The sequence below is a fragment of the Eschscholzia californica genome, unplaced genomic scaffold, assembly GCF_041429995.1.
Source record: "Eschscholzia californica isolate CP2 unplaced genomic scaffold, dmEscCali1.0.p SCAF_6, whole genome shotgun sequence".
NCBI lineage: Eukaryota > Viridiplantae > Streptophyta > Magnoliopsida > Ranunculales > Papaveraceae > Eschscholzia > Eschscholzia californica.
Genome location: NW_028238483.1, coordinates 12,211,211 through 12,235,754, shown reverse-complemented (window position 1 = coordinate 12,235,754; position 24,544 = coordinate 12,211,211). Strand labels below are relative to the sequence as shown.

General features: G+C 34.2%; 1 protein-coding gene across 1 annotated transcript; it reads left to right on the top strand.

The window, feature by feature from the left end:
* The first annotated feature begins 256 nt into the window (after positions 1-256).
* LOC147531767 (U-box domain-containing protein 52-like) lies at positions 257-7,115 on the top strand. The gene is made up of 11 exons (XM_086645526.1): positions 257-816; positions 2,775-2,893; positions 2,977-3,098; positions 3,434-3,648; positions 3,759-3,810; positions 4,072-4,339; positions 4,564-4,665; positions 4,764-5,189; positions 5,658-6,413; positions 6,673-6,754; positions 6,843-7,115. The coding sequence occupies exons 1-11, from the start codon at positions 630-632 to the stop codon at positions 6,854-6,856; spliced, it is 2,343 nt and encodes a 780-aa protein (XP_086501652.1). The 5' UTR covers positions 257-629; the 3' UTR covers positions 6,857-7,115.
* The last annotated feature ends 17,429 nt before the right edge of the window (positions 7,116-24,544 follow it).

The following is a 24,544-nucleotide window of genomic DNA, read 5'->3' as shown; positions in this document are numbered from 1 at the left end:
AGCCCGGATCTATCCCGAACGCGGAAAGAACGCCATCTGTTGGATCGCGCGTAAACCCGCGCGATGAACGCTGACCGTCCAGATTGACGCGCGTCTGATTAACCCGCTTACCCTAATAACTATTGAAATTTCGTGTCCGACCCACCCGACCCGATGCTTCAAGTGCCCATGGACATCCGTACCCGCCCAATTCCCACCCGTAGGTTTGAGCATTGTCCGTAAGAGATAATAAGCACGTTTTCCAGACCCCAAAAATATGATTGGTTTAAATTTAAACGGTTGAGTTGATGATGAGTTTATTAGGTCAGAATAGAAAGGTGAGTGGGTGTACCGTGTACGAACAGTGGAATTTCGACATTGTCAATGGTCAAACCCTTAACACTTCCTAAAATGATGGAGTGAGGATTCCTGCCTTTTAAAACAAAAGAAACATGAGGAAGAGAGAGAAATGTTGTTAATTTGTGTGGTTTTCTTATAGAAATTAAGAGTTTAATTTAGATATAGAGAGAGAGAGGTGGATCTACTTGTTTGTGGGACCTTGTTTAATTGGAGAGAGAGAAAGAGAGGAGAGAGGTTTGTGTGTGGTGGTTGTTTGAATCTTGAGAGATAGAAAGAAAGAGAGAGTTAGAATGTGGATGGCAAAGGGAGGAGGGCATAGTTATGAGAGGAAAGAAGAAGGGAATGGGTCGGTCGCAGTGGCTGTGGACAAAGACAAAGGAAGCCAAAATGCATTGAGATGGGCTGTTGATAATCTTCTCACCAAAGGCCAAAGTGTTTTCCTACTTCATGTCAATACAAGGCCAACTTCTTCCACTGGTATATTATATCTCTCTCTCTCTCTCCATTTCTTCATCTTAAATACATCTAGAAAGAAACTAGCCATATCAAAAAAGAAATTATATTCGTGTACGGCACTCGAGTTTTACCCCGACCATATCAAAATACGCTCGAGAAAAGATTATTGCAGCAATTTTAGCGGCAACAAACATATCGAAAATGAAATAGTATAAAAGTTAAAAGAATATTTTCATGACAGACTCTTCTCACTTTATAAAAGAATTTAATAACGATAAAGAAAAAGTTGCTATTATAACAGTTTGCAGTTTGAACAACAACGTATATATTTTTTTTGAATAATAAATCTACCATTCGCTACTAAAACTATAGAATTTTGGAGTCCTTAAATGAGTGAACGGATCTATACTAATGAGTCGAAACATTGATCAAAATAAAAGAAAAGTGACGGATATTTCAAAATGTAAAAAATAAATCAAATAGTGTGCATAAGTTAATTTATTGAACTAACTCTTATATTTATTTGTTTTATTTTAAATTATTTAACTTTTTCATTACATGTTGGATTCAAATGAGATTTGTATATTCAGTTTTTTCTTCTTTTTGTCGTTTCTGATTTGTTCAAATTGTTGACTGCGAATAATAGACTTATGCTACGTAAAAGTTTGCAGAAAAAGAAAACTTCAAACATTTGTTACAAAAATACAATTTAGAATTTTGCAAAATAGCCGTTTGTGAAAGCAAGAAAAGGTAAAAAAAAAAATGAAGTGAATCTTAATTGAAAAATAATATTTTTGTAAATTATATATAATCTTTTTGAAACTCATCCTGTGACGTAGGAAGACAATGTATTTAAAACTAAAACTAAATTGCTCCAATGCAGTTAAAAGGGGAATGACCGAATGAGGAACAAATAAAAATAATCTGTAAAAAAAATACAAAATCAATCAAGTATAATAAATTGGCAGGTTTACTACTTAGAAAGATAAATGCCAAATTGAACTCATATTATCTCATTAATGAAGCAATCGACTGTACGAACGTACAATTCTACCCCTCTCCAAAAGCTTTCGTTCATCTGTCACTTTGGACCATCATGTAGACGTTTTTCTTTTAAGAAACATGTTACTTCCCTTTATTGTTATGGATTAGTCATCATGTCACTTTTTCCCCTTAAAAACTCGTATGATTTGTAATTTCTTATTTATTTTTTTCTTTCATGATGTCTTATGAACTGCATGAAGCTACTTTTTACAAAAATTTCAAAATTCTAATTTATTGATTGTTTTGTATTGTTAAAAAATTTTTGTTCATAACGGTTTGTGAACTTTCATGTGATATTTGTTTGCAAACATTTTACATTTCACATTGTTGTATAGATAATATTGTGTTTTTTTGTTTGTAATGTATTGTGAACTGTTACAACAATACTTTTTATTTATTTCGTAATGGATCATAATTTTCATATGCCATTCCTTGAAAGTATTCACTTTTTCTATGGACTTTCAAATTGCATTGTGCTTTTTCACTTTATTATTTCCGGTAACCTATTTTCAACTCTTGTATATTATATTATATATAAAATGGTTGATTGGATAAAAAATTATTCATAATAGCAAAAAAAAAAAAATTAAATATCTTTTTCTATTTACTAGAAGTTGTTAAAATATTATGAGTAATGATACATGCATAAACAGTTCAACAAAAAGAAATGATACATGCATAAAGTTTAAAATAATATGGGTAAATAGCAATCAAGTCATTTGTTATATTTTGTTCCCAAAATGCCCTTACTAATTAAAAATCACTTTCTCAAAAAAAATTAAATATCTTTTTCTATTTACTAGAAGTTGTTAAAATATTATGAGTAATGATACATGCATAAACAGTTCAACAAAAAAAAATGATACATGCATAAAGTTTAAAATAATATGGGTAAATAGCAATCAAGTCATTTGTATATTCTTGTGTGAATGCAGTTGGAAAACGATCCTCTGTCGCCGATGAGAATGATGCAGTGGTTATGTACAAAAAACAGTTCGATAGTCGCACAAAAGATCTGTTCCTTCCGTTTCGTTGTTATTGTTCACGAAAAGATGTGGGTATTCAACTTTACTCTTCTTATTCCTCTATTTTAAGAGAAAAATAGTTCTAAGTTTGGATGTAAACTTGTTATCTTAGGTACAATGCCAAGATATCACTCTTGAAGCCTCAGATATTGCAAAAGCAATAACAGAGTTTGTTTCTCATTCTGCAATTGAAAATTTGGTGGTTGGTTGTTCGACGAAAAATCCCTTCCTCAGGTACATAATACTCCCTTAAACCGTCCTGCATTTACGATGCAAATTTTCACATTTTATCATGAATTTCATTGAAATCTTGAGGTTCTTATGGGGTAAAGTTAAGGCACCATTAGTATATTAATACAAAATTATGACAAAACTCGTACATTATTTCGATGAATAAAAAGGTACTTACATTGTGGAACGAAACGTTTCACCCCTGAAAATGAACCCCTCTTAAAACGAAGACGATTATTTCGGAGTAATTTAATATATTGAAGAATCATGCTAAAACAGAAAGAAAATTAAATTACCAATGCTAGTTTTGTCTAATTTTTTCTTACCATTCTAAGCAGAACATTTAGAAGCGTAGACGTATCATCCAGTATATCAAAAGCAGCACCAGATTTCTGCACTGTGTATATCATTTCAAAAGGGAGGATTTCGTCAATACGATCTGCTTCACGGGCAGCTCCTGCCTTGTCTCATATCCGAAAGGAAATAATTAATCAAGCCAACCAAAAATCTGATCAAGATGAAATCAGATCATACCGAGATAGAAGTACAAGAGGTTAATTCTGCACTCATAATATTTTCTTATAAAGGACTCTCACTTGATATTGTTTCCCCTATGCTATATATATTCATTCTAAACCTACTGTTTGATACTTCCAATGCCAGAGAAGTCACTAGCTGAGTCTCGTCGCTCGCTCGAAGACTTGGAATCAATCAAGTAAGTCATTATGGACTAAGGTAGTGACTGTTTTTTTCTAAGTCAGATCTGAAATCTGACTCGATGTTTGAATTGACTCTATTCAGATTTCTTAGTGTTTTTTGTCTGTTTCGTAATGTCTGACTCGTTTGAATGGCTGATTCGGGATGTTGGATCCATTTGATTCAGACGATTCAGTTTCAGACGTGTCAGATACAGACAGCAAGAAAATGGACTTTCTAATATTGGAGACAAAACTGAGGTGCCTTGAATTTGGAACAGGTCTCCTTTCTTGAGAGGGGTAGGTTCGAACAGACAAGTGTATGGCGAGTTTCCAATGCCAGAGACCGATATATCGTTTGTCAGCTCTGGTAGACCAAGCATTGATAGAATGTTTCCTTCATTCTACGATTCTGATCGTACGCCACGGTTTTCAACCAGCTCGGACGCACCAAGTCATCGTAGCTCTGAGTCGCATAACTCAGCACGCAAGTCGGCTGAGTACTCGTGGGCTTCTCAGGAAAGCGGAAGTTCATGTTCACAAAACATGGTAAGAGCGAAACTGTCCTAAAGAGAAGATACATGCATAAAGCATGAACTCATACACAACTCATATCGATAATCTATATGGTTGGGAATCATTATCATTCAGAAAAACGAAAATTATAAGGCCTCGGAAAATCTTGATAGTGACTCCTCTTATAGTCTTATATGAAGCTGGACGAGAATATTTTCTTTTAATGATAATTTCAACTATTATGTTGAAACTTACAGGACGATGTCGAAACTGAAGTGAGGAGACTAAAGTTGGAGTTAAAACAAACTATGGATATGTACAGCACAGCTTGCAAAGAAGCACTCACTGCCAATCAGAAGGTACTTTACTTTATACAACCCATTTTGAAGGTATTGACTTTTCATTTTTGATGTTATTGAATTGAACCAATATCAACTCGAGGTGTTTATTTGCTCAGGCAAGAGATCTCCAGAAATGGAAATTAGAAGAAGAAAGAAGAATAGAGGAGACCCGGTTAGCTCAAGAAGCAGCTTTAGCTAATGCGGAGAAGGAGAAAGCAAATTATAGAGCAGCAACTGAAGCAGCAGAGGCTTCAAAAAGAATTGCAGAACTTGAAGCTCAAAAAAGAGTTAATGCAGAGATAAAAGCCTTGAAAGAATCGGACGTGAATAGTATGTATGAAAGTTTAGCTAAATCTGATCTAAGGTATAGAAAGTACTCAATTGAGGAGATTGAAGTGGCAACAGAGTTTTTTAATGTATCCCGGAAGATTGGCGAAGGAGGTTATGGTCCGGTTTTTAAAGGTATCCTCGATCATACACAAGTTGCCATTAAAGTTCTACGACCAGATGCCGCTCAAGGAAGATCACAGTTTCAGCAGGAGGTATGGGAGTGGCTAGTCTATATTTGAAGCATGTCAAAACTATAAAATCGAGAATATTAGTTTAGGAGTCATGCCGGAAATATGGGTGAAATTTTTCATAAAAGTAGGAAAATTTATAAGCTCATGCTACAACATAATCATTAAAATGATGACCCTAGGCGCTAGCTCTTCTCTATGGTCTCCCTCCTTTTGCCATCCAAACCCTGGACCAATGCGTAATTTTTCCTTGTGAAGGCTCCACGACCACAAGCCCACTCAAAAAGGCCTCGAGACTTACTAAGCATGAGCTCTTACCTAAAGTCTGGCTCTGGAAGCTTTCGTAAGCTATATATGACTATCACAATAATCTCACAAAACACTTTCTAGTGAGAACCTCGTGTACTTAGTCGCCTCGAAGTGTTTAGAATCAGAGGCAATACTAAGTAATTTCTTTCACATATTTACTCTACTTTGGTAACGAAAATGCAGGTTGAAGTGCTAAGCTGCATGCGACATCCTAACATGGTTCTCCTCCTTGGAGCTTGCCCAGAATACGGTTGTTTAGTTTATGAATACATGGCAAACGGAAGTTTAGACGATTGTCTCTTCAGGAGAGAAAATAAACCAGTTCTCTCTTGGCAACTAAGATTTCGAATTTCTGCAGATATTTGTACTGGTTTGCTTTTTTTACATCAGTCTAAACCAGAACCATTAGTGCACCGAGACCTTAAACCTGGAAACATCTTACTTGATCGAAACTATGTTAGTAAGATTGGTGATGTTGGTCTTGCTAGACTCGTCCCTGCTACTGCTGCTAACAACATTACTCAGTATCGCTTAACATCAACTGCCGGAACTTTCTGCTACATTGACCCGGAATATCAACAAACTGGAATGCTTGGCATTAAATCAGATATATACTCACTTGGAATTATGCTTCTACAAATCATAACGGCTAAACCACCAATGGGTTTGACACATCGAGTTGAGCAAGCTATTGAAAATGGGACATTCTCTGAGATCCTTGACCCTGCTGTTACTGATTGGCCTATTGAAGAAGCTTTATGTTTTGCTAACCTTGCACTAAAGTGTGCTGAGTTACGGAGAAAAGATCGACCTGATCTTGGCAAAGTTGTCTTACCAGAGCTCAATAGATTGAGATTACTTGCTGAAGAAAGTATGCCAATCATGGCGAGCGGAAGTACAAACCCCTCGCCAAGCAACAGCTATATCTCCAATCACCAGGTAAGTAGCGAATGTATAACCTAATTAACTACTAAATAAATACATATATGATATGAGCACTTATACTAGTATTTTTTGCCGTGTCGGATACAGTATGCGGGGTAATCAAAATACTTTTGTCAGACACTTTGTACTACTCAAAATACACAATCTAGCATTATACGTAGTAAAGTTGCCTTAGTATTTAACACGTATTTATTTCGGATACTGACACCCGTATCGATACCATATATTTAAAGGCATCTGACAATTTATGCAGGAAGTGATGAGTGATCCTCTGCTAATACCATCTGGATACGAAAGCCATTCAAGTGCATCGTCGTTGCAGGAGAAGCTATCTGGTATGAATTAAGAAAGACGTTGAACGAAACTACATGTTTCTAAATTATACCAAGTTACTGGAAGTTAATTTCCACTTGAACTATACAGGACCGGAAGAGTAAGAAATCGATGGAGCTAGCTTGGTGCTTTCTTTTCCAATCCACATTAGATATAGGATTTCAATGCCATGAGCTTCATGTAGTCCCACAATGTCTATATACTAACTGTCCACTCACCTGGTTCGGTTAAAACCTCTCCACTTCATTTCTCATCAATATAAAAACTATATCAGCAAGAAGATTATGTATCTACGATAATTTGATGTCAGATTCATTTTGAGTTGGATGTTCACGAGCTTAATAACATATACTTTTTTGGCCATGTTAATATGTCATATGTACTTGTCTAAATTTGTATTGTCTGAATTGAATGGATCCAACATTAACCTAAATCAACCATTCAAACCACTCGGACAAAAACAAACATTCTAAAATTTGGCTCAAGTCAATCTTGACATCGATTGAATTTTAAACTTGAAAAAAAATGTGTTCAAGTGTTATATAGTTTTTAATTTAACCAATACTAATGACAGAATTAGTTTGGCAAATTGAATTAGGATTTCATTCCTCAGAGGAAAGCGCAATTTTAGGAACTCCTTTACTTTCAAAACCCAAAACCGCACTATGGTGGTCATTTTTTTTGTGGTTGTGGAGCAAAACAAGAAAATTTTCTCGGATACAAAATTTAAGGTGTAAAGATCATGTTTTTCCTCCAAAGATCCATCCCTCTCTGACATCTTCAGAATTCTTTTCTCTTCTGCCTCTTCCCACTACCATCACTCATCCATCTCTCTGTTCAGGCGAAGGGGGCCCTCCCCTTCATGGGAAAAGAGAGGAGAGAAGAAAGAGAGCAATTTTTGTTTTTGTTTTTGTTTTCGTTCTCAGGAGAGAGTGAAAAGAGAGTGCTGGTGGTGATGCTGGCGGGGAGATATGTTGAAAAAGAAGACTGAAAAAATGTCAAAGGAGAGAGGAGGGGGACGAGGAGAGGTAAGGATGGTCTTGGATGGGCAGATGGCAGTCCGTCGCGGATTTTTGCCGACGTAAATAGAAGAAGTGGTGGTTGGAGTTCAGGGTAACAAATGAGAACAAAAAAATTCTACTTTTTGTTTTGTAGAAACAACAATTTTTCGTTTATTTACATTGACTGAATTTGACTTGTCTAAATCTAAATCGTTTGACTCAAATGAACAATACAAACTTATTGATGGTATAACGATGAAAATAACATAGAAATTGGTCGGAGAAGAGAAACTCATAAAGGAAGATTCAGGCATAATTCATTGCAGCAAAAACAGTTCAAACTAGAGCTAGATCTATAAAGGAAAGTGAAGTCAAAGTGATAGTATCAGCAATCCAATGGACAAAAAGAACACAATTACAAATATGTCAACGTCGAAAGCGATAATCAAGAAATAATTAGATACCTCGAAAGACAACATATCGAACAATACTGGCAAGTACTTTATAGGCGGACACTCAAGACACTCTTTCCATCTTTACATAGCATCAAGTTTGAGCACATAGGACGCAACAATAATATCCCGTCGGATTCTCTAGCTAAATAGGCAAGTAAGTGTAATCATACATGGTCATTTGTATAATCATCGTACTCTTATTCATTAATAATAAAAATCTGCTTGGACAAAAAAAATGTAATAATAATAATAATAATAAACTAATTAGTTACTAGGTTGACTTAGTAATCTCGGGTTACAGAGCTTAGGCCGGGTCGGGTCTAATGGATTCGATGATCCTAACAAACTACATCATATATATACCTAGAAAGTGATTTTGTTTGTAAGTCAGTAAGTACATTTAGATTCTGTTTCAACAAAAGAAAAAGTACATTGAGATTCTTTCAGCCAAAATGAAGTATTCTTTTTTTTTAAGTACCAAAATATGAGTTGATTAATGAGGTCCACAAGTGCATTAGATTCTTATAAATAAAGAAATACCATTAAAATATAGGGGGTTAAGAGTAATTCAAGGGTATCCCTAAATTATTATTATTCTTAAAGTTTCAATCATAGTTTCAATAGGTTTAGTTTTTCTTTATTCATTTCTTTATTTAAGAGTTGTTCTTGTATTGATTGGGCGACTTGAGAAAAGCTAAAGTGATTTCTTGATTCTTTTTCTCCCCTTATTAGTTGTACATCAAAAGTCACTACAACAATATTGAAGTTGTTGTAAATATTATCAGGGTGATGGTGAGACGGAATGTGTTGCACCTCTTAAGAAGTTAAATACTTTTTTCTAGTGAAGTCTTTTAAAATCGCGAGGCCCATAAGAGTCAGAGCAGATAATAGCACTATCAGTCTAGAAGTCTGGTCCACATCATCCTATAACAGAATTGGTTTTTCTCTTTAATTATTATCCACATCATTGAAATTCAAAATACAAAAAACTTAAAAAAATTGGAGAACTATAATAATATATCTCTTAATCATAGAAATAAAAAATAATTTTAATTTATGATTGGCCTCTAGTTAATTAAGTAAAAATGAAAGTTGCAATACGTTTATAAAAACTTATTTAAATGTTTCGAATATAACAAAACATTCTTCACTTTAATTTAGGCTCACGTAAGTATGAATTAAGAAATAAGTTGATAAAATCTTATAATTCTATTTCGTAAATAATATATTGTGATTGTTTCAGAAGAAGCGTTCTCTATCTTAAATTACGTCTTCGACAAAAAAAAAAAGAACTGTGTATCGTCACAGGTGAACCTACGTAAGAGTTAGGGGTAACATGCCCTCACAGGTCGGGATTTAAAATTGTTATTTGGCTTAGGAAGTTACTAAATTACTAAGACAAATAAAAATAGGTCTTGGGGTATAAGACCCAAAATAATGTTCAAAAAGAGTTTAGGGTCTAATCTTTCCAAAAAAATAGGTTTTTAGTCCTTTTGCACTTAGGACATAATAACCTTTACTATATAATAAACATTTCCGTCCATGTCCCCAACAGATTTCCCGCTACTTTAAAATTTGGGCCGGATCAAATTTGAAATAGCAACATTCTAGCGTGATTTTGGGAAATTGAATAGGAATAACGGATATTTTCCAAAACAGATTTTCTCTCTCGTCCTTTCATATTTGGAAACCAAATTGAATATCCCTCTTTCCGAATCAGATCAAGGACCAAATTTTTCTAGGATCAATTTAGCGTGATTTGGGGGTTAATATACAAAACGTATATATCACTTTCTCTCACTTAACTTTCAGATTTGGAAAAAGTATATTTTTCTGGGATCAATTTAGCGTGATTTTATTTTTAATATACATAACGTATATATCACTTTCTCTCATTTAATTTTCGTGTTTACTTATACATAACCAAACATCCCTTAAATATTATGAAACATGTTCACAAATTATGTACAATTTACGAACATTACAACAATATTTGTCTTCGTTTTTACTCATATATAACCACACATCAAATACAAATTATGAAACAAGTTCGTAAATTATGTGTTATTTACGACGAGGACACCATCATTTGTCATGTATACAACGTAATTTATCTAATGTTTCACATTATTTATACCAGAACTTAATGTTTTTTACACAGGTACATTACAGTATCTTCTCAACTATCTGAGTCATTCAACAAACAACAGTTACACGCTTTAAATCATTCTTGACAATCGAACTGAATCTTCTCTGATGGAAATCGAAACAACTGACGAACTTCAGTAAATATTTTATCCCAACCATCAGATTTTAGTTTCGTAGTCTTACTTAGGTTGGATGATTCTGTAGGAAATTCCACCAGTAACAGCAAAACTACAAAAAGAAAAACATATACATTAGTCAACAAAACATATAATTTACTACAAACGACATGTATAATACAGTAAATTATGTATAATGTTTTATAAAATTCATCATGTGTTAGAGACAATAGAACTTTAGTTTGAATAACAAGGCTACTGTTATGTAAAAAAAATATAGGTAAAGTGCAATAAATTAGATATAATTTTTTAGAACATTACACACTGCTTACCTTCTGTTACAATAAAATTGTACGGAATCTACATTGGTTCAAATGTGTAAAGCGCAATAAAGTACATATAATTATTTGAACAACACACATTGTTTACATTCTGTTACAATAACATTGTAGGAATGTTCTCTAGTTTAAATGTGTCATGTTCAATAAAGTACACATAATTTCGTATAAATTACACATCGTTTACATTCCGTTAAAAAAACGTACGGAATTTTCTCTGGATCAGAAATGGTACGGCTGTCGGATCTGATATCAAGAAATGTTCTAAACATCAAGATCTGTAACCTAAATCTAATGAAAAATAAAATAATACATGGATACAAACATAACATAATCGAAGATAATGAATAAACAAGGATTTAACATACATAAATCGGTTATGAAGATCTTAGAGAAAGAAAATCATGAATAATGATGAATATTTGAAAAGATGATACAGAGATGAAATCGATTATAATGAAAATCATAAATATCTTTAAAGATGATGATGAAAAACATTAAAAAGAAAGATTAAACTTGTTACTTAAACTTCATAAGCAACTGTTGATATTAACAATGGTACGAACCTGAATCTTTGATGATGTAAATCGAAATAAACGATGAAGCTTTCAGCTGGTCTAATGAAGATGAAGCAGATTTCGAGAGAAAAGAGGATTCAGTTTCAGACAGAGAAAATTAATGGTTTCCGTTTTGGAAGTGAATGAAGATAATGTTTCTGTTAATATGATCGTGATTGGAGAGAGAATGTGGGAGATAAAAATGAAAAACATATATTTGGGGATTTTGAAGGAAAAGAAGTTTTTGTTTATATAGAAGGTCAAATTAGGTATTATGATTTAATATGAATCCTACGGATTTGTCTTTTCTCTAGAGATGGATACAAATGGACTAGATTTCCATTCATGTTAATATTTTGGTTTATAAACCCATTTTAGGATTAGAGAGCATTAAAAGTGTGTTTAAGGGTAGATTTTTGGACCACAAGTCCAAAATTTCTAGTGTACCGTTACCACTAATGGAGATCCAACATTTTAACTTCTTCTGCTTTCGCCACCATACTATTTATAAATCCTAGATATTTTTTACCGTTCTATTAACCCTATGTAAATTTATCATTCTTATTTTATATAATAGATATACATTATATATATATATATATATATATATATATATATGTTTGGACTTCATTTAAAGCACATAAATTGTTATGATACTTTTCAGAGCAAAAAGAGTCTCTCATTATCTTTTCACATAAAGTATACATATGTAATTCAATTGTGATCATAGTCTAATTGAAATTGCAACTAAGTGTGTAGCCAAATTAGAAATAAACTTTATTGTATTATAAGAAATTTTTTAAGGTTACTCCTTCAATACTAATTAGTAATTGAGTTCACCCCCTTCGATGATTGATAAGTGAGCTTACTCCCTTGTACTTACTATTTTTGTTAAGAACACTAAGAGATAACAATTCAGAATAATGACCAGGTTGATAACGTGATTTTAGTATTTGTAATACCTTACTATTGTGTTGGGTTTAGTTGAGAATATAATTCGTAAAGCCTTATTTTGTTCGTTGAATATTTAGTTTATGATTCTGATTTCTTTACACCAGTCATGATCCGAAAATTTTGCTTCTAGTGGGTAAGCTCAATTACCAATTACTGAGGGGTAAACTCAATAACCGATTACTAATGAGAGGGTAAAGTCAATAAACCCTTTAATATATATCACTGTTTTGAACCAAACAAAATTTTGACCTTCACTTCCAACATAATACTTTACTGGTTTGCTTGGGTGAAGAATGGTTATTTGAAAATATGGTTTTCAAAAACTAATTGTTTTTTCTGAAATCGTTTTTTGGAAAGAAAAATTTTTTTATAAAGGAATTATTTCTTTTTCGGCCACCTAGTTTGTGACCAGCTTCTTTTTTGGCCTATTGTTTTTCATAAATTCAAAAATGACCTCATTTTCATAAAACTGTCATTTATTTTTTTCCTTTGTCACCATTTCTCTAAATTTAACTCTCATTTATTTTATTTCTTGCATGTTCTTCTTTCTTTGCATCTTCCATCCGTTCTGTCAATTTTTTTAGACAAAAGTAACCACTCAAACAATACAAATTTCTGGAGAATTTTTCATCTTAGTTTTGTAACAAAATCTTATGCAATAAAAAAATCTTCAAGGGAAGCTTCGCAATTTGACCCAAACAAACGAAACTTCAGGCAATGACAAATCTACAGTCCTAAAAACCACTAAAGCAAAACAAAATTAAGTTTCTATAATTAAACTAAGGGAGAGAGAAAATGAAGTTGACGGTTTAGTAATTCCGGTTTCTGACCTTTTTCCGTGGGAGAGTCAAAGAGTTCTTCAGCCATGATTGATGATAACACCCAAATTGTATTAATATTAACACCGTATCTCTCTTTTTTGCAGATCTGAGAGAAGATCTATGTTCATCCACCCGAAATCATCCATTTTGTTCCCTAAAATCATGCGTCCGCCCATTGAATCATTAGGGAAGTTAAATTTTCTAGAGCTTGTCACCAAATGGGAGCAAATAAGAAGTTACCCTGATTACCAAACACAAACCTGAGCCAAGTAAAAAATAACCCCAATTGAGATAAGATCTTCCTTCTTTCAGTAGAAAAATAACCTCTTCATGTAATGGCTACAACAAGAATTTCACGTCACAAGTGGGGTACAAAATGTAACCCTTTCTCACATACCCTCCGAGTCACCGCACCATCATTAATGGCGAGATTCATCATTTTCTCTAAAATTCTTGAGGGAGATTTGGTGTTTGGACCCCCTTTCGTATAATTGACTTGCTGTTTAGACTTCCTTTTCCAGAGTTGCACTTTTGACTCCCTTTTTCAAAAAAAAAAGTTAAATATAACAGTTTAAAACACATGGAAGATGAAAATACTGTTTTATCCACGAGTTAAATAAACCCTAGTGTTGACCCGCGAGCTGAACCGGTGGGTTTTAAACAACAATCGAGCTTCTCTTCTTCCTCTAGACGATTGGAGTTTTTTCTTTTTTTTTTGCTGAAATAAAATATATCCCAAGTTCTTTCCCCCATCTAACCGAAACTTCCGAGGCCAAAGAATATAATATTGAAGATGATAGATAGATTTGTTCTTCTAGTTAGGCAATTGTTGGGTTGAAAATTCAGCTGGTGAGCGTGAAATTAATGCCCAATTGAACCCTAACAGTGGTGGATATGTTGGAGAAATGGGTAGTAGTAATGGAAATAGTTCTTCCAGAATTGAAAAAGGCTGAAGAAGATAGTTATTATCAACATTTCTATCTTAGCTGGTAGAAGAAGAAAGCTTTAACAGATTTATAAAAGAAGAAGATGATGTGCAAAATTATAAATCGTTTGATTATAAGACAAGTGATGAGATTAAAGAAAAAGATGAAAAGGGGTAAAAGGAGAAGTGAAGAAGAAAGAGAAAAAGAGAGACGTGTTTGCTTCAATTCTGTTAGAGAGAATGATGGGTTGTGGCCTTGGGGATAGGGGTGGTGCAACAGGTGGGCTCAGCCGGGCTGCAGCCCGAGTCTTCCCGTATGTAACTTCTACCTCGCGTTGGCTTTTTTACCATGCAGCCCGAGTCTTCCCGCCTTACTTATACTTTGCGATCATCTTTTCTACCAAAGACTTCAATAGCCTAGTTGGTAAGATAAGAGTTTTATACCCATGAGGTCGTGTGTTCGAGTCCCCTTACTAGCAATGTTTTTTTTTTAAACTAGTTCTTATATTAACATCCACAACTATTTTTGTTTTTGAAACATACATTATATATTAAGTAATTAAAATGTTATTACAATACATGTTCACTAAAAAGTAAGGTACATTTTTCCATGTCTTTGTCCCGTTCTTCTTTCTTGCCCATTGTGCTAGCTTGTCTGCATATGAGTTTAATCTTTTGCTAGTATAGTTGAATTGTACTTTTTCCAGCCTGGTTCCTGCTTCCTGAATTTTCCGTATATGGATTAAAGATTGCCATTTTACTCTGTGCCTGCTATCTCGGATGTTTTTGATGATGTTTATATTGTCGCTTTCTATTACGACGTTACTATAGTTGTGTTTTTCTGCCCATAAAATACCGTTGAGAATTGTCATTGATTCACTTTCCTCACTGTTTCTCCCCCTTGCAGTTGTTGCATAAGCTTCTATGAATTTAGATTCTGCATCATGAATGATTAAACTGATTCCCGAGATGGATTGTATATTGGTAAATAAAGCATCTACATTAATTTTGAGGAATGGTGTTCCTGGTGGTTGTCATTTTTCTATAAGATTATTTTGTTTTTTCACCCGGGTTTTAAGATTTTTCGAAAAAGATAAAATCATGTTTATTATCATACTCAGAGAGTTAATTTCATGCTGGAAACAGTGATCACATCTAGTTTTCCGTATTATCCACAATATTGTGGCATAGTGTATATCATCAGCTGACTGGCTAATTTGAAATGGTTGTTGCCAAGAAAAGATCCATTCTGATACCGAAGTTATATTTTCAGATATAATATTAAAATAGAACCAAACATTTTTAGCAAGAGGGCAGTGTAGCAGGGCGTGTTCAATAGATTCTATGTCATTGCAATTCGGGCAATATAAGTTGTTTTGATATATTTACCAATTTTTTCTCTCACCGGGAGCGCTTTGGAACAAATCTTCCATAAGAAGAGTTGAATTCTCGGTACAGTAGGAATCGACCAAATGAAGTTCCAGTTGGGGGAGGGTTGAGGGGGACTATAATTGCTCATGCAGAGGTGATGGTAAATGGATTTAACTGAGTAATTACCTGATTCAGTTAGTGTCCATTTCCTCTGATCCTTTCCTTCATTAGTGATAGGTATTGCTTTGATCAGATTCTTCGTATGGTTGTCAAAAACATTATTTAGGATATCATCGTTCCATTGATTGTTCGAAATGAGCTGGGAAACTTTGATCAGGTTAGAGTTGTTTTCATTTCTCGGCGGTGATAGGAGGGAAGGGATCCAATTATCAGACCAAATGTTTATTTCCTCTCCTGTGTGAACCTCCCAAGTGGTAAGATCGTCAATTTGATTAAGGTATTTACCAATAGTTTTCCAGTTTCAAGGGTGGTGCGCTTTGACTGGGGCTGGTCTCTCCTTCTGAGGGTAGTACTTGGCTTTCAAGAATTGAACCCACATTGCATTTGGTTCAGCTTTAAGTCTCCAGGCTAACTTACTGAGCATCGCTTTGTTATCCATCTCTGGAAGATGAATACCAAGGCCTCCTAGTCTCTTAGGAAGGCAAATTTGAGACCACAATTTAGTGCATATGCCTTTAGACTTACCCCTCCAGAACGACCTTTGAATAGTTGTAATGTGTTTACTTATGTATTTAGGAATGACAAAGCATTGCATTTGGTATCGGGGTGCAGCCGCCGCTATTGTCGCTATAACAACAGTGCGACCAGCTTGAGAAAGAAAAGAGTGGTTCCACCTTTCCAGCTTAGCTTTAATCTGCTTGAGAATATCTTCAAAAACTTTCGTTTTATGTGCTCCAATGAAGAGTTGCGCTCCTAGATATTTCTCTGAAGTGGAGGCGTATTTGACTTTGAGGGAGCGCATAATTAAGCGTTTGAACTTCGGGTGTGAATTTCTGGAGTAAAAGATATTGGATTTATTGTAGTTGATCATCTGTCTCGAAGCTGCACAAAACGTGCTTAGAGTATTTTTGAGGATGTGTATATTGTCAATCGAGTTTCGACCGAATATGATGCAGTCGTCAGCAAAGAGGAGATGAGAGATCTCAAGATTGGGTTGTTAGTCGGAAAAGCCATGAACTTGCCTATGCTCTGGTTGGATGCTATAACATAAATAAAGTTCTTCACTATTTTAAGGTTTAATTATTGTGTATATTTCTCCTCTCATACTAAAATATTTTAAGAAAAAAAAATTTCCGTACAAAGATTCCTATTAGTATTAAACCCAATAATGTCTATTTTGTGTAAAAGATAGATATAAATCCAATGATACAATAGCCAAAATTCTAAAAAATTTCAAATATAAATGTGAGCATTATGATTGTCATTTATATAACTCGTGTCTTACATAACATTTTTCAGATGCATGGATATTTATAGCTATTAAATTTAATAGGGATGTAAAGAAATTGAAATTTTTTGTGAACCCTTTATATAAGTTCAGCGCGCTCATACCTAAATTTCTGGCTCCGCCTCTGCTTGGGGATGGTCTTGTAAAGAGATGGTGTCTGACCATCACTACTTCAGAAACAGTAACACTTTTAACTTGTTAATGCCAGACGCATAACTGTCTAAATCCACCAAGATTTTACCAAGTTTAGTGAAGACAGACAGTTGAAAGCATTTGGATAGGAATAGGGATAATGAAGATGTTGATGATTCATCATCACCATCAAAATCTAATGATCCTCTTGCTGGTGGTGCCCCACCTGGATGGCTTTTACTGTTGAGTGGTTTTTTTAGGTCTTGCTAGTGATCTTTGTGTTGCTAAATTTAATCATGGAGTAAGTTTCTTTAGATTTTACCTACTTTCTTAGTTATGGGGCTATAATTTCTTATTAGTAAAATGTTTGAATTTCTTGAATCATTTTCTTTGTCATCTGTAATTGATAGAGATATATGTTCTTGGAAGATAAATTTTTGTAATGGCACAAACGAGTTAGAGATAGAGAGAAATCGTGCTTGTGTAATAGCACAGATGAAATGGATTTTAGAGAGAGAGAGTAGAGAGAAAAACTTTGTATAATCCTAGTGAGCTGAACAAATTAAGGGTCCAAATTACAATATTTATTATATAAGGGTAAAATAAGAATTTTCTGAAGTATAACTCTAAAGACGGAATGTTCCTGAGAGATTCCTTCAAAAGGGAGTCCAAAGTGCAACTCTGGAAAAAGGGAGTCCAAACAGCAAGTCAATTATACGAAAGGGGGTCCAAACAGCAAATCTCCCAATTCTAGAGAGTTCACAGTTTTTTTTTGGTAATTCCGTTTTGACCCACAATTTGTGACCAACTCATTGTTTTGGCCCCAAAAGGGTCTGGGAGTTCGATTTGACCCCTAAATGTACTTTGCGGTCTATTATGACACCAGCAAGCTATGGCCAACATGTTGTATTCCTGATTAACATGTTTTGATGGTTCTTTTACTCAACCAAAATCAAATCTTTAGATGTCAAATCGATTAACCCTATCTATTAAAAAAAATGTTAATTAACCCTAATTATTACCTCTATTTCATTCTCCCAAGGCACTCTATTATCTATTTCAGATTTTGTTTTGTCTTTCATCTCTTGCAAACTTCTTTCATCAAAGAAATCTATGAACGTATTCAATAGCTAACATTATGACTGATATTTAGAGCTTCGTCTGGACTTTTTATTTTTTTATTTTTTTGTCCATCTTCTTCACCTCCATTCTCTCTCTTCTCTCTCAAGACTTTCTACTTCAAGAATTTTCAAAACCTAAAAAGGGTTAAATTCAATCCAAAGTGACTTTTGATTGGGTAAAAGAAGGGAAACCTATTATAAAAATAACTTACCATTTCTTAGTACAACAATCCATATATAGATCAATAGCTTACAAGAAATCCCTGTTTGTGTATCTTTTGAAAATCTAACCTTACAACCAGGACACAGAGCCGGCCCTGGCCCAAAGCGAGCAAAGCCTCGCTTTGGGCCACCAAATTTTGGGGGCCACATTTCCAGATGCGCCTGTAGAATTTTGTAGTAGTTATGTTTTTTAACTTAAGCCCAGTAGAAATTGACATAAGAGGGCCCGTATTCAAGATGAGCTCATTTCTTTTAATTTGTTTCATCAAGTGGGCCCACCAAAAGTTTGAACGTTTCAACCAATAACCATTCGACACATGTCTGTTTTTACTCCTACTACAACTCTCCTGATTCCATCTCCTATTCTTGTCTCTTTCTATCTCTCAGCCACTCGCTCTCACGGTCTAACACTCTAACTTCATCCCCACTTCTCTCCACAACTAATACATGGGATTATAGGATGTTTATTTATGTTTTTATGTATTTACAATATTATTATTTTTTATTGTAAATTTATAATATTAGTTAGTATTATACTTTAAGGTCGGTACATAAAAAATTATCAGTTAGCATACATATAACTTTTATTTTTTACTTTATTATTGAGTTATTATTGTTATGTAATTATTCCTAATTAATTTTCGTCTTGTTGTTAAACAAAATTAATTTAAGTTTCATTTTTTTGAATGATTTCTGTTTTCCTTTTATTATGTTCAAGTTATTCCTATTTTTTTTTTTGTTGAAACAAGTTATTCCTAATTACTTGCACCAAAAGAAAAATATTCCTAAGTAGAATTTTCAATAAACTAGGGTATTTCAACCCTTCTAAATGCCAAAACTCATTTATAAAATTCTTCTCGTAACATGAGGTTTAGAATTTGGTGGCTGATAGCGAAATAATTTGATTTTTTTCCAAACAGTATATAGCGTAAAACAATGTTTTATACATAATGTATTTGTCATTTAAGTTACACAAACACATTATTAAGAATTTTGTGGACACATAACTTTCAAATATGTTAGATTGCGATGAGTCTTGCTACCTTAAAATCAAGGTAGTCTTGGAACTAAAATTACTTCTTTACTTCATGACATTGAGCGATTCCTAAATTTTTTAAGCTTAAACGAAAGTGGAAGGAAAATAAAATGAGAAACAAACCAAATGTCCGTTATCTTATTTTCGCATTGAAGAAGGTGAACCTGTGTCAAACTATTGATTAATATAATAAAATAATGTTATATATGCATTTTCGAATGAAGTTTGGATAATGGGAAAGATGTTAAGTTTTTTAGACATATTTATATAGTTGGGACGACCTTAGGTTCTAGAGAGTTTTAAGAGAAAATTTGAATTTGTGTTTAACAAAGAGGGCCCCAATTTTAGATTTCGCTTCGGGCCACCAAAAACTCAGGGCCGGCCCTGCCAGGACAATTCTCATAGTATACCCTTTTCAACAATCCATAGTGCACCTTTTTCAGCAATGCTTCTTTAATATCATTATAATTAGTCACATAACCACTAGTTCCAATCTGACCCCTAGTTCATGAAGGGTTGATAAATTGTTGTTCTTCTCTCTTTTTTCCATTCTCTCTTGACTCTTTCTCAAGTTTTCACTTTCCCAAAAGGCATAGAACCATAAAGGGAGGAAGAGCTCATGAAAAAAAACAACACAAGAATAAAGCAAAATTGCTTCTTTAGATCATAAATCCACTTCAAATCATGGAAATAAAAAGATACTCAACTACTAATAACTATTTAAAGTTTGAAGAGAAATTTGATTAATTTTCTCTCAGTGAAGAAGAACAAGAACAAGAACAAGGAGGAGAGAGAGAAAAAAATCTTGATGTGGAAAAGAAAGTGTCTTGGGGGAAGGAAACATGGGTAATAATTAGGGTTAATTGATTTGACATATAATGATTTGGTTTTGATTTGGTCAGGGGTAGATTAGGAATACAATATATTGGGTGGAAGCTTGCTATGTAATAACTGACCGAAAAGTACTCTTGGGGGCCAAATCGGATTCCTTGACACTTATGGGCCAAAACGGTGAGTTGGTCACAAATTTAGGGGTCAAAACGGAGTTAACACTTTTTTTAATAGTCAGCGTGTCTCGAACCCCTGACCTCTAAAGTGGAAGATTAAACCTCTTACCACTCTTGATGATACATAAAATGGTCACTAGTTGACTATCGTCAATAAGTCAAGAAAATGCCAAAGGTCCAACGGGCCAACCTGTGTCAAGACAACAGGACCGTTGAGCCCAAAGAGGTCTGTCACCTAAGCCCAGAATCAGGAGGTCGGCAAGATCATCTAAGGAGCTACATCCTTACCTTGCCTCAAACACAACAACGTCTGCCCTGGGATTCGTAAGAGAGCTGGGGGGGTCCGCGTAGGTAAGGCCAATGCCAATGCCTTACACCCTGAACATGGGAAGGCAGAAGTGTGTCGCACGTTCACCGACTTAATCCCAAATCTTCCCAAAGATCTCAGTAGGTCAAGATCTTAAGTGTTTAAGTATCTTGGGCTTCAAGAGTCTTAAAGGAGGAAACATCTCCTAGAAAATCTATCAACCCGGCAGGATATCTACGAAGGATCTTTGCAAGTAGGAACTTCTAAATATCCAAGATACGAGATAAACACAAAGATGAAACCCTAACTACGAAATAGTAGTTCTAATACAACACGGTGGATCTCAACTAACTCAATCTCCCCGTATATCACAGTCGGTCCAAAGCAGCCTATAAAAGGGGCATTGCATCACTTTCAACAAGGTAAGTTCTACTATATTGCATCCAAGGTCATTCAATACTCAAACTTAAACTACAAACGGCAATCTGACTGTCTTGAGCGTCAGAGAAGTTTATGAACTCTTTTGCAAGTTTTCCCTTTAGGTTTCCAAGAGTGGGAGTGGGAATCAAAGAACCAGAATCATCCATTCAGACGTGATCCAACATCAAATTTCAATTTCCTGACTGATAACTAGATTGACGTTTTTTGACATCAACAACTCCAATTTAGGCTTGTTGGCTGAGAGATCACTATTACCAGTAAAGAAAAGGAAGAAGCAAAAACATAGATTGATGGATGCATAGATAGATTTTGAGAGAGAAATAGAGAGAGGGTTGTTTAGATTACGAGTCTTAAAGATATACGAGGAGAGGGCAGACAACCCTATGGAAAAACAACCACATCTCTTTGTCTTCATCTTTCCCAATATTCAGTAGCAGAGAGGGAGTAGTGGATCAGGAAATCAATGGATTCTCACTCACAGAGAAGTTGTGTTTTTACAACTGAACTTGGTTCCTATAGTGGTTCCTGACCTTTTCATACTTGTGCCTGAAACTTTTCTACCTTTCCTTCTTTCTGTTAAACACTAAAGACACGGGTATTCTGAAACAGACAGAGGGTATGATAAAGAAGAAATATAAAAAAAAATCTCATGAAGGTTTCCCGTAGTTGGTTGGTCGGCAGGCGACAACCACTTACGAGATGGCGGAGAAGACGATAAGAATAAATGAGAATCAATTTTAGCGGACATGTAATAAAGGAGAAAAAAACAAATCTGGTGTTAAAGTTAACTGACGATTTTATAAAAAAGAATCGTATTTTAATTTATGATGAATAGGGAGCCAAAAAAAGAAGCTAGTCCCAAATTAGGAGGCCAAAAAAAATAGGATTTTTTAGAGGGAGGCCCAAATTTTGGAGGGTTAATAAGGTTTCCCTCCAACCAATACAAAAAATGAGAGGGAGGTCCAATATGGCAGAGAAGAGTACTTTTTTCTTTTCTCCTTTTTTTTTCTTTCCCATGTCACCCTTACACGGTAAATTAGGCCTAAATTCCTTTTTTTTCAGTTTGCATTAAATAAAGGTCAAATCATGGGAAGAAAATCTGATGTATTCCTCATCTTTCTCTCTCTACAAGATCTTCTCTTCATCAACATACTCTCTCATGGCTTAATCTCTTTCATGGCTGGTATGGTCCAAATGTTTTGTTAAGATTTGATTTCTTAAACAAATTTGGTGAAAGTTTATTGGTAAAGAAATTAGACATGTTGGTCTTGTTGATTTGGGGAAGAAATATTGAGATTTGGGTTTGTATTTTTGTTCTTCATAGGTCTTAGGGGTTTTGTTCTTCAACCTATTTCTTGCTCATATTAAGAAGGGGTTTTGGTTCTCACATTTCCACGATGTAGATGATAAACAAACCCTACGAAGATCCAAAATTGAATGAAATTTACGATTGAATGAAATCTATGATGGTAAAGAGATTGAACGATGTAGATGGTTCTCACATTTCCATGATGTAGATGGCAAAGAGATTGAAAGAAATTTACGATTTTTTAGATCCCTAAAATTGTGAATGAAATCAGATCTAAAATTGTGAATGAAATCAGATCTAAAATTGTGAACGAAATCTTAATCTAAATGGGAAACTTATCCGGATTTGACGAGATCTAAAGCAACAAATCTGGATCTAAAGCAACTTCCGGATTTGACGAGATCTCCAATTCTCTTAGATATTGTACCATTTTTTGTTATATTTAATGTCATAGATATACGTTTACGTGTTGAAATATAGTGTACATTCATCTGTTTCCGCTACATTTTATCGTTCCCAATTAGTTCCCACGTTTCCTTGTTATGCGGAAGTTTACTATACATTTTTTAGTTTCCTTCGTCTTATATTTCTATATCTTTCCTTATTTTGTGAAGGTTGCAACGTGAAAGTTTTCTTCGAATATTTTACTAGTGTCTAGTACATAACCAAATGATCATTACATAAAACAATTTCTGACACACAAAAAAATTCTCAGCTCAAAAGTGTCAAGTACATAACCAAATGGCTAGTACATAAAATAATTCCCAGTGCACAAGATAATTCCTAGTACAAAAGTGTCTACAGTACAAAGAAAAATGTCTTATAACCTAATATTTCAAAATAATTTACGTTTTGGAAGGAATGTCCTATAATTGCCAATCAATGGGAAACTACCAAAAATATACGGAAACAAATCAATGAAAAACTACCAAAAATGAGGAAGATTTAAATTTAAAAAGTAGAAAATCTGGAGGAAAAAAATAGAAAGAGAAAGAAATTTGATGAAATTTGAACGAGAAACAAATGACAAATTAGAACGATTTCTAAACTAAGCTAGGAAAAGTATCTTAACATTGAGAAATATACAGTACATAACCAAATGGTCAGTAAATAAAACAATTCCCGGTACACAAGAAAATTTCCAGTTCAAAAGTGTCTACTACATAACCAAATGGCTAATACATAAAACAATTTCCGGTATACAAGATAATTCTCAGTACAAAAGTGTCTCGTACATAAACAAATGGATAGTGCATATAACAACTCCCGGAACAAAACAAAATTCCCAGTACATAAAATAATTCCCGGTACACAAGAAAATTCCTAGTTCAAAATGGCCAGTACATATTTTCCAATGTATTGTTTATTTCCCAATGTTCTGCACATTTGCGAATGTACACTTTGAACGTTTTCTAAACTAAGTCACGAGATATATCTTATTTCAAATTTTGCCCAAGAACCTACTCTTGAAGTTTCTCCAAAACATTATTATTCAGAAACATGCATTCATGTACAGTACATTACAGGTGTGTTTTTGCATGAGCAAAAGTACATTAAATGTTACAAAAAGTGCTACTAAGAGAATGTATAACCTTAGTACAACAACAACCTTTAAGACACTTCATCTTTAATTCTCGTTCTCCATCTCTCTTGTGACTCGTGCATATCATGTTAGTCATACTGTTGTCGTGTTTTTTGGCTTAGTCACGAAAGAGGTAGTGGACTCTTTATGTGCTTAATGTAAAAGAGGAAGATTTAGTGGTAAGTCCATCTCTAATAGCACCATCCAATGAATTGTGTACATTAAATATAACAAAAACTAACACACTTTCATTCATATTTCAAATATAGCTTACATAGAAATATTTCCCAGGAACAAACATGTGTACATGGAACTAAACCTTGTAAAATCCTGTCCAGTGGACAAACTATGTACAAAATATGTACATGAAACTCCCTAAAACACAATAGTTAGGAAGAAATTGTCGGGAAGAAAACAGTTTAACGGGAAGAAACCAGTTTACAGGACAGGAAACAGTTTAACGGGAACGACTGGGTATATG